Source organism: Squalius cephalus (genome assembly GCF_949319135.1).
Source record: "Squalius cephalus genome assembly, chromosome: 6".
NCBI lineage: Eukaryota > Metazoa > Chordata > Actinopteri > Cypriniformes > Leuciscidae > Squalius > Squalius cephalus.
The window spans coordinates 26043685-26058447 of record NC_137127.1 but is presented as its reverse complement, the minus strand read 5'-3'; the positions used below and the strand labels follow the sequence as shown (position 1 = coordinate 26058447).

The 14763-nt window shown below is 41.0% G+C and overlaps 1 protein-coding gene across 1 annotated transcript in view; it reads left to right on the top strand.

Annotated features, from left to right (window-relative positions):
* The window catches only part of rab27a (RAB27A, member RAS oncogene family), a 45161-nt gene extending 37886 nt beyond the window's left edge, over positions 1-7275 (top strand). Inside the window, exon 6 of the mRNA XM_079873764.1 lies at positions 5525-7275. Within this exon, the coding sequence (XP_079729890.1) occupies positions 5525-5726 (202 nt within the window). The 3' untranslated portion in view covers positions 5727-7275. The remainder of the gene's footprint in view (positions 1-5524) is intronic.
* Positions 7276-14763: the final 7488 nt, after the last annotated feature.

The window sequence follows — 14763 nt, the reverse complement described above, 5'->3', positions numbered from 1 at the left end:
GCTTTTGACTTATTATTTTTTGGAACAAAAAAAGTAACAGAGTGTCCCTTTGAAAAAAAATTGTCAATACATCATTAATTATTCTTCCAAAACATACTATGTCTTACCCTGATTCACTGTGGTAAGCCTATTATTAGTGTTTATATTTTAGACCAGACGGGATGGTTTTCACAGGAAATTACGTACTAGCGTCATATCTGTGCGTGTCCCGTCATATCCATAAATAGAGAAAAGTTGCTCCGGCTACTTTGTGTGCATGTTGTGGGAGTGACATAGTTGTCCCAACGGGTGAGAATGGTTGACATGGAGTATGCTAAAGCTTGAACGTCCTGGGAATAACCCATTAAAAAAAAAAAAAAAAAAAAACAGAACAGAGGGGAGAGTCTGCTGGCAAAAAGAGAACGCGACAAAGCACGTAATAAAACAAAAATCAACATTGGCTTGCCTTTTCAGGTATGACGAGAACTGAGGGATCTGAAATGTTGTACGGGCGAGTAAGGTATTTTACTGAACAGATAAATTGCCATATGTAGCTCTCTAACAGAGTTCATTTTAAAGCATTATCTATTGTCAGGGTCATTTCGTTATGGTTGTTGTAGCGCTGTGCTGTAATTTATTTTCAAGGAAGTACTGTGTCTATTAATGGGTATGGCTACAGTAATGTCTTCAGCTAGTGAACTTTATATCCTTTCCAACTGCCAAATGCGGTGGCTGCGATATACCCTATCATTTAAAGGGATACTTCACCTCTGGGAAGATGAATGTGTATTTAAAATAGGTCATTTAAGTAGAAGAAATGTGAAGACATTTTTGAATTTGGAGCTTTCTAGACTGAGAAAAGCCAGAAAATGTATTTTTGGCTTATGTGGATGAAAGACAACAACTCCCAGAATGCACTTGCTTCGCTGCCTTAGGAGGCCACGCCTACCGGTAAGAGTGCGCAGTTGTAAACAACAAAGCTAGCCTACGTGATGAGTTTGCGAGGGATTTAGAGATCGTACAAAATGTCCGGGATTCGGCTTTTGCGTTCTACAGTCGCCATTCATTCATCATGCTTACTGTGGCGAGCAGGACGAGGCTGACGGCCGCGGGAGAACAGCGCGAGGGCGGTGGCGTCATTACTGAGACGCGCCGGGTCTCGCATCTCTCACGGAGGAGCGGGAATTTTTCTTAGCAATGGTAAAACGCACATCAACCGATCACTTGTTTAGCGTTCATGTAAACACTACATTCACATTCACCAATCGGAATGAATTCAGTTAGATTGAAAGGTGTGCATGTAAACAATGAATGGCGACCGCAGAAAGCAAAAGCTGAATCCCGGACATTTTGAACGATCTCGCCCGCCGGACAAGTCCGGGAAAAGGAGGATGGTTACTTACTCAGCTTTCTCCTACTATTCAGCTTTCTCCACAGAACAAGAGCCTGCTAGCTTAGCTTCCAAAGAAAGAGGCTGACAGTGACACTGTGTACATTCTGTGAGTGAGATCCCACCCTGTATGGGCGGGCTGAAAACATGCGGAACAACGCCATCTACTGGCTGTAGTCTTTAGCCTCTGTCCAGAAAATCCTCCGATGACGCAAAATGACGATTTTTGCGTCATCGGAGGATTTTTTCCAGACAAAAAATACATAAATCTCTTGTCTCAGGGGGATATGAGGGTGAAAAGCATGGTAATTCGAAAATACTACAGGTTTTCTACTAATACAAAGCTTAATGCTAAATCCTGAAGTAACCCTTTAAAGACATTCCACATCTGGTGACCCAGTGACCACTAGGAAAAACTAGTTGGCTACCACGGAAGAGTGGTGACAGCAGGGAGAGACTGCTGGCATCTGGGGAAGACCAGAAACGGGGTGCCAAGGCTTGGCAAGCCAAAGCACTTCCTCCGTGAGGAGGAACCCAACTCAAGACGCTATGGAAAAGTTTATTGTAAGATACCACCAAGGTCGTGCGAGAGCGGGGGAGGATGAGCGACCTACAGGACAGACAACTGATATGACCATGGATGACGATCAAAGGACAACGGTTCAGAACAACGGAATAACTAGAGTCTGTAGGTGTGGAAAGGTCTGCAAAGGCGATAGGGGTCTGAAGATACACCAGAGTAGGATGGCTGTTTATGACACAGTTGTGTGCAACGAATCTCCATGCACCCAGAATCTCCATGCACACAACGGAGGAGTCAGCATTCCCTCAAATACCTACAGTGTATCAGATGACCAGCAACATCAAGAGAGGCAAGCCAGCCAGGAAACAGGTCAGCAAGTTCGGGCCATTGAGGGAGAGGAAAAGAGGAAAAAGCTAGTGCTGTGGCTAACAGCAGAAGCCAGGAAAGTCTGTGGAGTCTTTCGACAGGGAAATAGACCAAGTCCTGGAGTCTGTCTCGCGGGTCACATTGGCAGGAAGATAAAGGCAATGTCCACCATCATCTGGAACATGGGAGTAGAGCGCTTTGAAAAAGAGCAGAGACAGACCATAGGCTGCAGCGTGCTGGAGAGAACAGGCACTCAAGAAATTGCAGAACTCAGAGGCCATTTGAGAAGACTGAAGAAGGTTTTTCGGCAGGCTCCTGAAGACGAAAAACCTGCCATTAAAGAGATGCGAGAGAACCTAAGGGAGCGCATACAAACCTTGCGCCGAGCGGAGAGCCAGCGAAGGGATAGAAGGAGGCGGGAAAAGGAGAGGGTCAAGTTCACAAAAGACCCTTCAAGTACCTGTCAGGGATTCTTGGCGTTAAACGATCAGGAGTGCTAAAGACCCCGGAGGAGGTAGAAGAGCACCTCCGTAAAGTGCACAGTGACCCAAGGTGAGAGGAAGAGCTCGACGTGGAAGGAAAGCTGTGCAGCCTAGAGGAGCTGACCATCTCCTTTGATGACGGAGAGCCCAGATAGCAGGAAGTCAACGACTTCATCCGAAAGGCAAGGGGAAGATCTGCACCAGGCCCGAATGGAATTCCGTACAGAGTTAACAAGAACTGTGAGAGGCTGAGGAGACGTCTTTGGAGGCTACTTAAGGTAGTGTGGAGGAAGAACCATCTGCCAGACAGTTTTCTTATTGCCGAGGGGTGCTTCTTCCCCAAGCAGGAGGACTCTTCCAGTTTGAAAGACTTCTGCACAATCTCGCTGTTGAATGTGGAGGGGAAGGTGTTCTTCGGAATCTTGGTGAAGAGGCTGACCCTGTTTTTGGTTAACAAGAAGTACAGTATATTGACACCTCTGTATAGAAAGGCGGAGTACCAGGAGTCCCCGGTTGCACTGAACACAACAGCGTCATCTTCAAGATCATCGAGGACGCTAAGAGGAACCAGGGAGATCTAGCAGTCCTGTGGCTTGGCCTAACAAATGCTTATGGCACAGTGCCGCACAAGTTGGTCAATCACACACTCAGAGCCTATCACGTCCCCCAGAAGGTACAGCTGCTTCTCTGGAACTACTTCGGGCACTACTACCAACTGGCAGAGATTGGAGGTCGGAATCGTGACCGGATGTACCATCTCTGTGATTCTGTTCACAGCGGCGATGAACCTCCTCGTCAAGTCAGTGGAGAAGCCTAGACGGGGAGCTGTGCTGTCAAGTGGAGTCCAACAGGTCCCAGTCAGGGCCTTTATGGACGACTTGACAATAACAGCGAGGTCAGTCCCAGAGGGCAGATGGATCTTGGAAGATTTGGTAGAGCTCACCACAGCAGCAAGGATGGAGTTCAAACCCTCAAAATCGAGAAGCTTGGTCCTGAAGCGGGGCCGTGTGCAGGACCGCTTCCGGTTTAAGATTGGTGAAGATACCATCCCAACAGTCACAGAGAGACCAGTAAAGAGCTTATGGAGGTGGTATAGAGCTGACCTGACTGACAAAGCAAGCGTGAAGGAGATGCTCAACCAAGCAGAAGAATGGCTGAAAGCCCTGGAGAGGAGTGGCCTGCCCGGCAAGTACAAGGTATGGGGCTACCAACACTGCATCCTTCCAAGGCTACTGTGGCCACTGCTTGTGTATGAGGTCCCATTGACAACAGTGGAGGCTTCGGAAAGGAGAATTAACAGCTTTCTCAGGAGGTGGCTGTCTGTCCCCAAAAGTTTTTGGTCTATAGGGCTATACAGCTCAGGGGGCAAACTGCAATTGCCAATTACATCAGTCGTGGAGGAATTTAAGACAGCCAAAGTTGGTCATGATGTTGCGCGACAGTGATGATCAGGCTGTGCGATAGGCCAACATCGTAATGAAGACGGGACAGAAGTGAAAGGCCAGCGGAGCTCTGAGGGAAGCGGAGGAGCGCTTACAACATGCAGACATCATGGGCACGGTGACCCAGGGGAGGCTGGGCCTGGGAGTCATCACCCGAGCAAGCTGTAAGGAGGCAAGGGCAAAGGACCGGAAAGGGATGGTCACTTTGCAGAGCATTGGGGACTCTTGGGGTTAGAGGGGCAACCCGCAAGAACCTGGTGAACAATATATCAAAGCAGGCAGAGACAGCATCCAGATGGCTGTGGTTGAAGAGGAGCGAGTGGTGGCTAAACCAGGCTGGCAGAGAGGGCGGGGGTCAGAGCTGAGTGGTGAAGTCTTGAATGACCGAGGGAGCAGTTCCAGGATGCTGGTTCTGCTGTCAAGCCACATTGAGGTGTCGTGGGCTAGTTGATGAAACACCGGTGAAGTAGGGTGCCCACTTGAAAACCCAGTGAAGCCAACAGGTCTGAACCATGCAGCTCTGCCCTCAGTTGAAGACGTCTGAGGGTAGCGACTTCTATGCTAGCCACCCACGCAGGACGTAACTCCTGCCAAGTGCAGTGGCTGCGATATACCCTATCGTTTAAAGACATTATATCTTTTAAGCCTCCAGTTCACATTAAGCTGGGACTATTAAGCTAAATTCATTTTAAAACGTATTCATACAAAAAATGTTTTCTAAAATAAGTTATTTTAAAGTATAAGAACATTTCACAATATTACTGTTTTCATTGTATTTTTGATCAAATAAATGCAGTCGGGTAAGCATAAGAGACTTCTTTCAAAAACATTTAAAAACAATCTTATGTTATAGCCTACTATATTATAATATTAAAAAAAATATATATAATGTAGTATATCATAATTATTTTTATTAATATTATTTTTAACTAGTAGCTCAGAGTGGATGATGGCACATAGAAACAATATTGTTGAAATCACTTTCCGAACAATTTTTTCCACTTTATGAACGATAAAAACATTGACAGCCAATCAGAATCCACCCTGCCTTAAAAACTTAAGCATTTAAAGTGGCAAACTACAAAACTACATTGTGTACTTATACTAAACTAAGTTATTGTGGATACTAATATAGTCATAGTTAGTTATTTTTATAGTTATCGTTCTTGGTGTGAACGGCATTTAGATTGTGATATGTGTATTGAATGTACTATATCAATGAAAAAATCACTGTTTTATCCAATATCTATTTGTATGCTTTGAGAACTACATTAGTAGCTTGGCAACATCCTAGTTCCAAACTCCGTTTGAATCGGTTTAATTTTTCTTCTTCTACATGCAGTGTCCCGTACTTTGAGACAAGCGCTGCAAACGGTGAAAATGTGAGCCATGCTGTGGAGGTTCTGCTGGATTTGATCATGAAGCGCATGGAGAGATGTGTGGACAAATCCTGGATACCCGACGGAACGGTTCGCACCAACGGTCACAGCACCAGCGACCTGGCAGAGCCGCGGGACACAGACCAGAGCAAGTGTGCCTGCTAATGTAATGATCCTCCATGTGGGCCTCTGCTTCCAGATGCAGCGAAGGCTCTCTGATCTTTTTCATCATTAGTAGTATACATTTCAGTTTAATTCAGTGGATGTAGAAGATCAGAGTCCCTGCGCTGTGTTAAACCAGGGGTCACCACATCCTCACTTAGTTTTTCTCAGAATGGACTAAAGCCACCTATATTGTCATCAAGCTTTCGGCTGGTTACCAGTCTCCACGTTTTGAGAGCACTTTACACCAAATCCTTCATTCAGAACCCTTAATACATCAGACTAGATGTGTATCAAGGGCTTGATTTCTCTCACTGTGTGTGTTTCACTGTTAGTGCACATTTACTGTAAAAACAGTTGTTAGAAAATGAGGTTCGTGTTGATTTCTAAATGAAAACCTCACCTCACAAAATTATATAAATACATTTAAAAAATATACTTTAAACAATTATTGTCATTATCTCACCCCGTCATTTGAAACCCATTTGACTTAAAAAAACAAAACAAAACAAAAAAACAAAAAACAAGAAGAGAAATAAGAAAAACGTGATATGAACTTGAAACGATGAGGGTGAATTAATTGTGACAGAATTGTCATTTATTGATGAACTGTTTCTTTAATAACTTGTGCTGGTTATTAGTGATGGGAAGTTCGGATCATTTTACTGACTCTCTTGTTCGATCTCGTTCATCAAAATGAACGAATCTTTTTTTGAGTCATTTCGTTCATTTAAGGGGCTTTAAATGTTATACTTTTAACAGGCAAATTCCCCGAACACATCCACCTACGCAATCTTGATCATATTCTGAATTAAGAAATCATTATAATGCAGTCAAAAATAATTTACAGGGAACATAAATAATTACTTTACCTTCCGAGTCTTTCGTTCATTTTTCACGTGACAGACGCAATGAACGACTCATCACTACTGGTTATCCCCCTCTAGTGGACGGATGATGAATCGCACGTCCTTCAAATTTGTAGAACTCTTTTAAATGTGTTACTATGTTATCTCTAGTCTTGTAGATGTGTCAGACAAATAGAATAAGTATTTAGATGTTATCTTATTCATATTTAGATTAGTGGTTGATTTATGTTGTATATTTGTTTAGACATTCACCAGGTGTTGTTTTTTTTTTTTATTATTGTTATTATTATTATTATTATTTCTAGACTGGTTAGTGTAGCTTTACTGCCACTTAATTTAATCATGGGATTTGATTTGGAATGTTGTTTAGATCAAATATCCACATCTATACTGTAAATTATGGTTAAAGTTCATACTTTATTTCACAAAAAGGGGTTGCAAAGTGCTAGTATATTCTGCTAATCTCATCTCTTCAGTCCCTCAATTTCACAAAAGCAAAACAAAAGAATTCTAAGAGAATTTGTTTTTAATCTTCTGTGAACATTTTGGTTTAGTTTACAGAATCATTTCCAAAGTGCTTTATTTTACTGTAGTGCCTGTAACACTGTATCATTGCCAAACACTGTCTTTTGTGCCAAATACTGAAACTATTTGAGAAAATAAATATATTTTATTTATTATTATGATGTTGTCATATGCACCCTTTTGAAATGCAATGCATTACTTGTGAGCTGACTCATGTTGAAATAGCGATAATCTACATGCCTGACTGATGAAATCTGAAATTGCAGCACAGACCCACAAATTACCCATGGTTTTATTTTGCACTTTTACTTAAGACATTGGTTGCCTCACAAAGAGTTTCTGTTTTTAGTTTGCCAATGCGCTTACAATCTTTATCCAACTGTTGCCTCCATCAAAGAAATCTGGAAGTACTTTGAAAGAAGTAGAATAAATTAACAGAATGTGTTTTTTTCCCTTTTTGCTTATAACATCTGTTCTGTTTACTTGATTAATAATAATAATGATGTATATAGCACCTTCTGAACGGATACATATAAATAAAGAATATTAATTTTGTTACTGATGATGGTAATGATGAACCAATAACGGCCACGGAATGTGATGGATAAGGCACATTTAAATTATTTTATAGATTGTTTGGGTCGATTTCCATCCTTTGCAATCAATATTTAAATGATTATAAATTGTACGGTATAAAAATATCCTGAGAATAGAATTAGGTTCTAAAGCGGGTTTATCTATATGAGCCGCAGTCCTGAAGAACAGCGCAATCCAGAAAGTCCAATCAGAAAGCGCTATGGAAGTAAAATAATGAAAAATGTTTTTGAAACAAAAAAGCTTGTTGAATTGCACTAGTTGAACAAATTTGCATTGCATTAACCCTGCTTGCATTTTAAAGCATTGTATTTTCAGGGCTTGCATTTTTATGGGCTGAAATTCAACATGGTTGTGAATATTTCAATTCAAAACATTTCACACACGTTCTCATTATTAAAAATTCAATAATCCATATTCACCTTTCAGATTTCACTTCCAAAATGTTCATTCTGTTTAAAAATACAACCTATAATATTTGACCAGCAATTTTTGGTCCATTTTTTTAGCTTTACAAATTCGCTTCCACAAATTCAGTGGTTCAAATTCGACAGAAAATTCAACATCTGACATCCGGGAACGGCAGGAATATCAGTAGATTGCCGATTGATGATCTCAGCTGTTAGTTGTAACGGTGGTAACCCGATAATAAATTCAAATAATCAACCAATGATTGTTCAAATAAAAGTTAGTAAGTTCGGGCGCCAGGCAGGTGTAACCTAGGGCTGTCGCGATAACCGCAATATCGCAGTACCGCGCTACTGACAAGCCAACCGTAGAGGAATTCAAGTTACCGCAGCAACCGCGATATTCACGTGTTTTCTTTTTTCATAAGGCTATACCCTTCTTGTTTTGAACTTCGTGCATGTGTATTGAATGTTAAATAAGTTAATAATGATAATAAGACGTGGTGATCATGGTTTTATCATGGTGTAGTACAGAGGCTTCGTGGATTTGCACTTAAGCCTAAACAGACAGTGAATGAGAGAGATCGACTGAGCGCGTGCGATTACCTGCGTCTGTCTTTAAGGTCAAGTCATATCCGCGAAAAGGTTGCCGTGTCCAAGGAAAGTTAAATATTTGTCCTGTCATCCTCTTAACGTTTAAAATAAAGGCGTCAGCGACAGCGCTGGTCGGCATCCACAGCGCGAGGAACTCGCGGTCGCGGGAAACAAAACTCAGTGAGTCACGCATTGAATCAATGCCATTTGTCTCTATTAAGTGAAGCTTCAGCGTTACCTATGCAACGCATTGCTGGTCAGCTGAGCCTTGAAAAGTGGAGCTCAAAGTTAAAAATAATTAACCTTGTTTCATTACTATCTTTTAATTAATCGTTTTTGAACGTGTTGTTGAATGAATGGTTATGACTCACTCAAAGACAGTCCGTTGCCGTAACAACTGCGCGCTGAGTGACAGGCTTTCAATGCACAGATACGCTGTTTAGTTTCGGTTTATTGGTTACTGAAAATGTACTCGTTTTTGTGCATGCTGACCACATCGTAACACTTATTTATATAGCAACAAATAAATCAAAATAAATTAATAAATGCGGTAAAACCGCATATCGCGCTATTGAGCCACTCATAATTACCGCAAGGGAAAATCCTTCACCGCGACAGCCCTAGTGTAACCCTGCCAATATTTTCAGGACAATAACCCAGTTAGCTTAGATGCCACCAGCTACATACACGGGGGAAAAAAAAGAAATCACCAAGGACAGTTCAGAATCAGTTTAGAAATGACTGTATTTCATACCATTTCACACAAAAAAAGAACAAAAAGGAAAAAATATACAACCACTTTAAATTCCCAGTCAAATCTTCTTTACAAAGACCACGTACAGATTCAACAGTTCGTTCGTCCAGGTACAGAATCAGATTCTCAACATAACAAAAATATGTCAAAAATGTCAATTTTGTTTTGTGGCAAAAAAAAAAAAAAAAAAATTACTCACTGCTTAGTTTGGGACCGCATAACCCGGATGTGGAAAGTGCAGAGGTGAATTTGTGTGAGTGTTTGGGAAAAACCAGCCGCGAATACAACCACGCCGTAGCCTTTAGCAATGGTGAAACTCTGTTGGATGGTAAAGGGAAACAGCCACAGGATTCAGACGGTCCTTAACACAGCTCGCTTGGGGGTCTTTTACACGCTCCGCACTGAAGACATAGTTGTGGAGAGCGGTTTACGCTCCCGCATCCGCTCCAGCAGAGGCACAGCGTTCTACCCGCTGACGATTTCGTCACCGCCTCCCAGGTAAGGGAAAACACCTTCTTTTGCATTTACTATTCCACCACGGAATTATGGAATTCCAAAGCTGCCAATATTAAAAATAAATAAATACATAAATAAATATACAAATAAATGTAAAAAATTAAATAAATAAATAAATATATAAATAAATATACATAGAAAAGCAAAAAAACGAAAATAAATAATTATTTATACATTTATTTCCTTATTTATGTATATATTTATTTTTTTCCATATTTATTTATTTATTTATTCTTTTATTTATTCATTTCTACATTTATTTATTTATACATTTATTTATTTTTACATTTATTTATTTATACATTTATGTATTTATACATTTATTTATTTATTCATTTATTTCTTCCTACATTTCTTCCTGCGTAGGGTAATGAGGAGGGCGTGGTTTACCTCAGACATAGCAATCGAGCTCAGAGTAAGCGAAGGCGAAGGGTTGAGGCCACAGTAGCCGCGTTTCCATTACAGATTTGCGCAAATGTTTTGCGCTATTATCTAAATATCGATAAAAAACTATTGCGAAATGACGGCGTTTCCATTAACCGATGTTATGCGACTAAAACGTCCTTTTTTTCTCTCGCGATAAGTCATTCCAAAAATCGCGGCAACGGACGTTGGTTTATATAATAGGCCTATCCACCGCATTAAAAATTATTATTAGGGGTTCAAGCACGAAGTGCTGAAACCCTATTGTAATTGTAAGGATTTTTAGGGGTTCAAGCACGAAGTGCTGAACACCTATTGTAATTGTACTGATTAGGGGTTCAAGCACGAAGTGCTGAAACCCTATTGTAATTGTACTGATTTTTATTATTATTATTAGGGGTTCAAGCACGAAGTGCTGAAACCCTATTGTAATTGTACTGATTTTTATTATTATTAGGGGTTCAAGCACGAAGTGCTGAAACCCTATTGTAATTGTCCTGATTTTTAGGGGTTCAAGCACGAAGTGCTGAAACCCTATTGTAATTGTCCTGATTTTTAGGGGTTCAAGCACGAAGTGCTGAAACCCTATTGTAATTGTAAGGATTTTTAGGGGTTCAAGCATGAAATGGGTGGCTGGAACAGGGTCATTTAGAAAAGGGGCGTGGCAAAATACACTCAAAAGCCTATAAATCCCAAAGGAAAACTCAGAACTTCACAAAAATTGATGAGCATATGTGTCAGAACATGGTGAGGAAGCATGCAGAGTTTCATGGAGATCGGACCATAGGTAGCGCTATAACTGGCAAAAAGCCTTCATTCTTATTACGGGTTCAAGCATGAAATGCTGAAACCCTATTGTAATTGTAAGGATTTGTAAAACGCATCGCGCAGGACAAACCGTAAGGCCTAGAGACTTGAAACCTGGCCAGATGGTAGGCCTCAATTTGGGGACAACCTATCAGAGTATGACCCCGATTGGCCCATAGGTGGCGCTACAGCAACCAAAAGTTCAAAATCGCTCATCACTCTTAGACCGTTTGTCCCAGGATCAAGTGTCTTATATCGTTGGAATCCTTGGCTCAAGGCGGATAAAATGGCTATCTCCGATTTGGATGTGGGTAGGGAAAATTTTCTGCTATGTCGAATTTTGTCCAAAACCTACTTTTGCCAACTAGTCCCTGGTTTTTCGCCCGATCGGAACCAAACCAGTCTAGGACAATTCTCTGGACTCTCTAGATCAATAATTATCAAAAAAAAGTTGAACTTTGGCATTTGGGTGGCTGTAACAGGGTCATTTAGAAAAGGGGCATGGCAAAATACACTCAAAAGCCTATAAATCCCAAAGAAAACTCAGAACTTCACAAAAATTGATGAGCATATGTGTCAGAACATGGTGAGGAAGCATGCAGAGTTTCATGGAGATCGGACCATAGGTAGCGCTATAACTGGCAAAAAGCCTTCATTCTTATTACGGGTTCAAGCATGAAATGCTGAAACCCTATTGTAATTGTAAGGATTTGTAAAACGCATCGCACAGGACAAACCGTAAGGCCTAGAGACTTGAAACCTGGCCAGATGGTAGGCCTCAATTTGGGGACAACCTATCAGAGTATGACCCCGATTGGCCCATAGGTGGCGCTACAGCAACCAAAAGTTCAAAATCGCTCATCACTCTTAGACCGTTTGTCCCAGGATCAAGTGTCTTATATCGTTGGAATCCTTGGCTCAAGGCGGATAAAATGGCTATCTCCGATTTGGATGTGGGTAGGGAAAATTTTCTGCTATGTCGAATTTTGTCCAAAACCTACTTTTGCCAACTAGTCCCTGGTTTTTCGCCCGATCGGAACCAAACCAGTCTAGGACAATTCTCTGGACTCTCTAGATCAATAATTATCAAAAAAAAGTTGAACTTTGGCATTTGGGTGGCTGTAACAGGGTCATTTAGAAAAGGGGCGTGGCAAAATACACTCAAAAGCCTATAAATCCCAAAGAAAACTCAGAACTTCACAAAAATTGATGAGCATATGTGTCAGAACATGGTGAGGAAGCATGCAGAGTTTCATGGAGATCGGACTATAGGTGGCGCTATAACTGGTAGGGATGGGACGATACACTTAAACTCACGATACGATGCACCTCGATATGCCAGGGTCACGATACGATACGTCACGATACGATATCAAAAAAGAAAAAAATATTACTGTATAACAACAACTTATTATGGTGACGTTGAAGGTGGTGGTTCATGTTTGATGTGTTGGATGTGGTGTACGGAATGACAGCATGGCATAGCTTACACACAGTCTTAAGGCCATTGCACACTGAGTCCGAAATTCGCATTTGAAATTTTCGCACGTTAAAAAAAAATTCGACCTCACGTTATGTCAATCACGCTTGCACACTGACCTACGAAATTTTCGTCCGTAAAAAAATAATTCGTATTGGGTTCGGTTTTCTGCGTTTTTCGCATCCACAGACAGTGTTTTGAGAGGTTTTTTGAAAATTCAGAGCCACCGTACAAGCGAACGACAAAATCCAGAATGACGTCTGACAAGTTGATACACTTCGTCTCGCAGTACTGTATGAAAAACAAAATGCGGATTACAAAGACACTGAATAAAATATAACCTGTATACGTCTGCCCAGCGCTTCTGCCGGCCGCGCGCGCGCGTGTGTGTATGTGTGTGTGTGTGTGCGTGTCCGTCCATAGACTGCCTGTTCAGGATCGACTGGTTCACGGAAGTTGGTGGTCTTCTTTTTAATATGTGGCTCCAGTATCGCTAGCAAAGCATCAAACTGTTCCACTGACATTCTGAGGTAAATTTTGAATCGCTCGGAATAATTTCGCAACTCCTTGATAAGGAGGTGAAACTCTCCTTCCTCTCGGCGCAATCTCAGGATTGGATGGACCCAATATTTCCTTTCTTTTTTTCTTTTTAAGAAGAAAGAGTGCAACAAATTCATCCTCACTGCTTGACGAATCTTTTTGTATTTTTTGCGTTTTTTCCGCAAAGGTTTAATAAATACGCATCGGACTCAGTGTGCAAGGTTTCTGTGCGTGACGAATTTTAAGGCTGACGAACACGAAAAAACGCATACGAAAATTTCGGACTCAGTGTGCAATGGCCTTTAGTTTTACCCTGCTTGATCAGCAGATGGTGCTGCCAGCCTGCCACCATAGACTGTATGTCTGCCCCATATACATACACACACATATAATACACTAAATTATTTATATACTACGCAAATCATGCAGCAGTGCCATCTATCTTTATTTCGCGATCCATTTTTTTTCGACCTCGATGCGTTTCGTCACGTTTTGTATCGCGATATTTCGTCAAACGATATTTCGTCCCATCCCTAATAACTGGCAAAAAGCCTTCATTCTTATTAGGGGTTCAAGCATGAAATGCTGAAACCCTATTGTAATTGTAAGGATTTGTAAAACGCATCGCGCAGGACAAACCGTAAGGCCTAGAGACTTGAAACCTGGCCAGATGGTAGGCCTCAATTTGGGGACAACCTATCAGAGTATGACCCCGATTGGCCCATAGGTGGCGCTACAGCAACCAAAAGTTCAAAATTGCTCACAACTCTTAGACCGTTTGTCCCAGGATCAAGTGTCTTATATCGTTGGAATCCTTTGCTCGAGCCGGACAAAATGGCTATCTCCGATTTGGATGTAGGTAGGGAAAGTTTTCTGCTATGTCGAATTTTGTCCAAAACCTACTTTTGCGAACTAGTCCCTGATTTTTCGCCCGATCGGAACCAAACCAGTCTAGGACAATTCTCTGGACTCTCTAGATCAATAATTATCAAAAAAAAGTTGAACTTTGGCATTTGGATGGCTGTAATAGGATAATTTATAAAATGGGCGTGGCAAAATACATTAAAAATCATATAAATCCTAAATAAAAACCCAGAACTTCACAAAAATTGGTGAATTTATGTGACATAACATCATTAACAAGCATGCAAAATTTCAGGGAGATCGGACCATAGTTGGCGCTATAACTGTTAAAAGGCTTTAAAACTATATATTTCCTATGGTAAACTGCCTGTATTGGCTGTAAATGGTCTTTTCCATCTCTGATCATATAATTTTCATATCATAATGTTAAAAACTAGTGCAATACAATTCTCTGGACTCACTAGAACAGGGGTTCTCAAAGTCTACATTCAAAGGTCCAAATCTGAATTTTCATCAATGACAAAGGTCCGGAACTATTGGTAATTACAAAACTTGTTTTTAACAAACATGTATAACAAATCAACATTCATTTTATGAAAAAATAAGGTAATTTAAAGCATTATTTATTTTATAAAGGTATTTGTAAAGGTAAAAATGCACTGGAAAA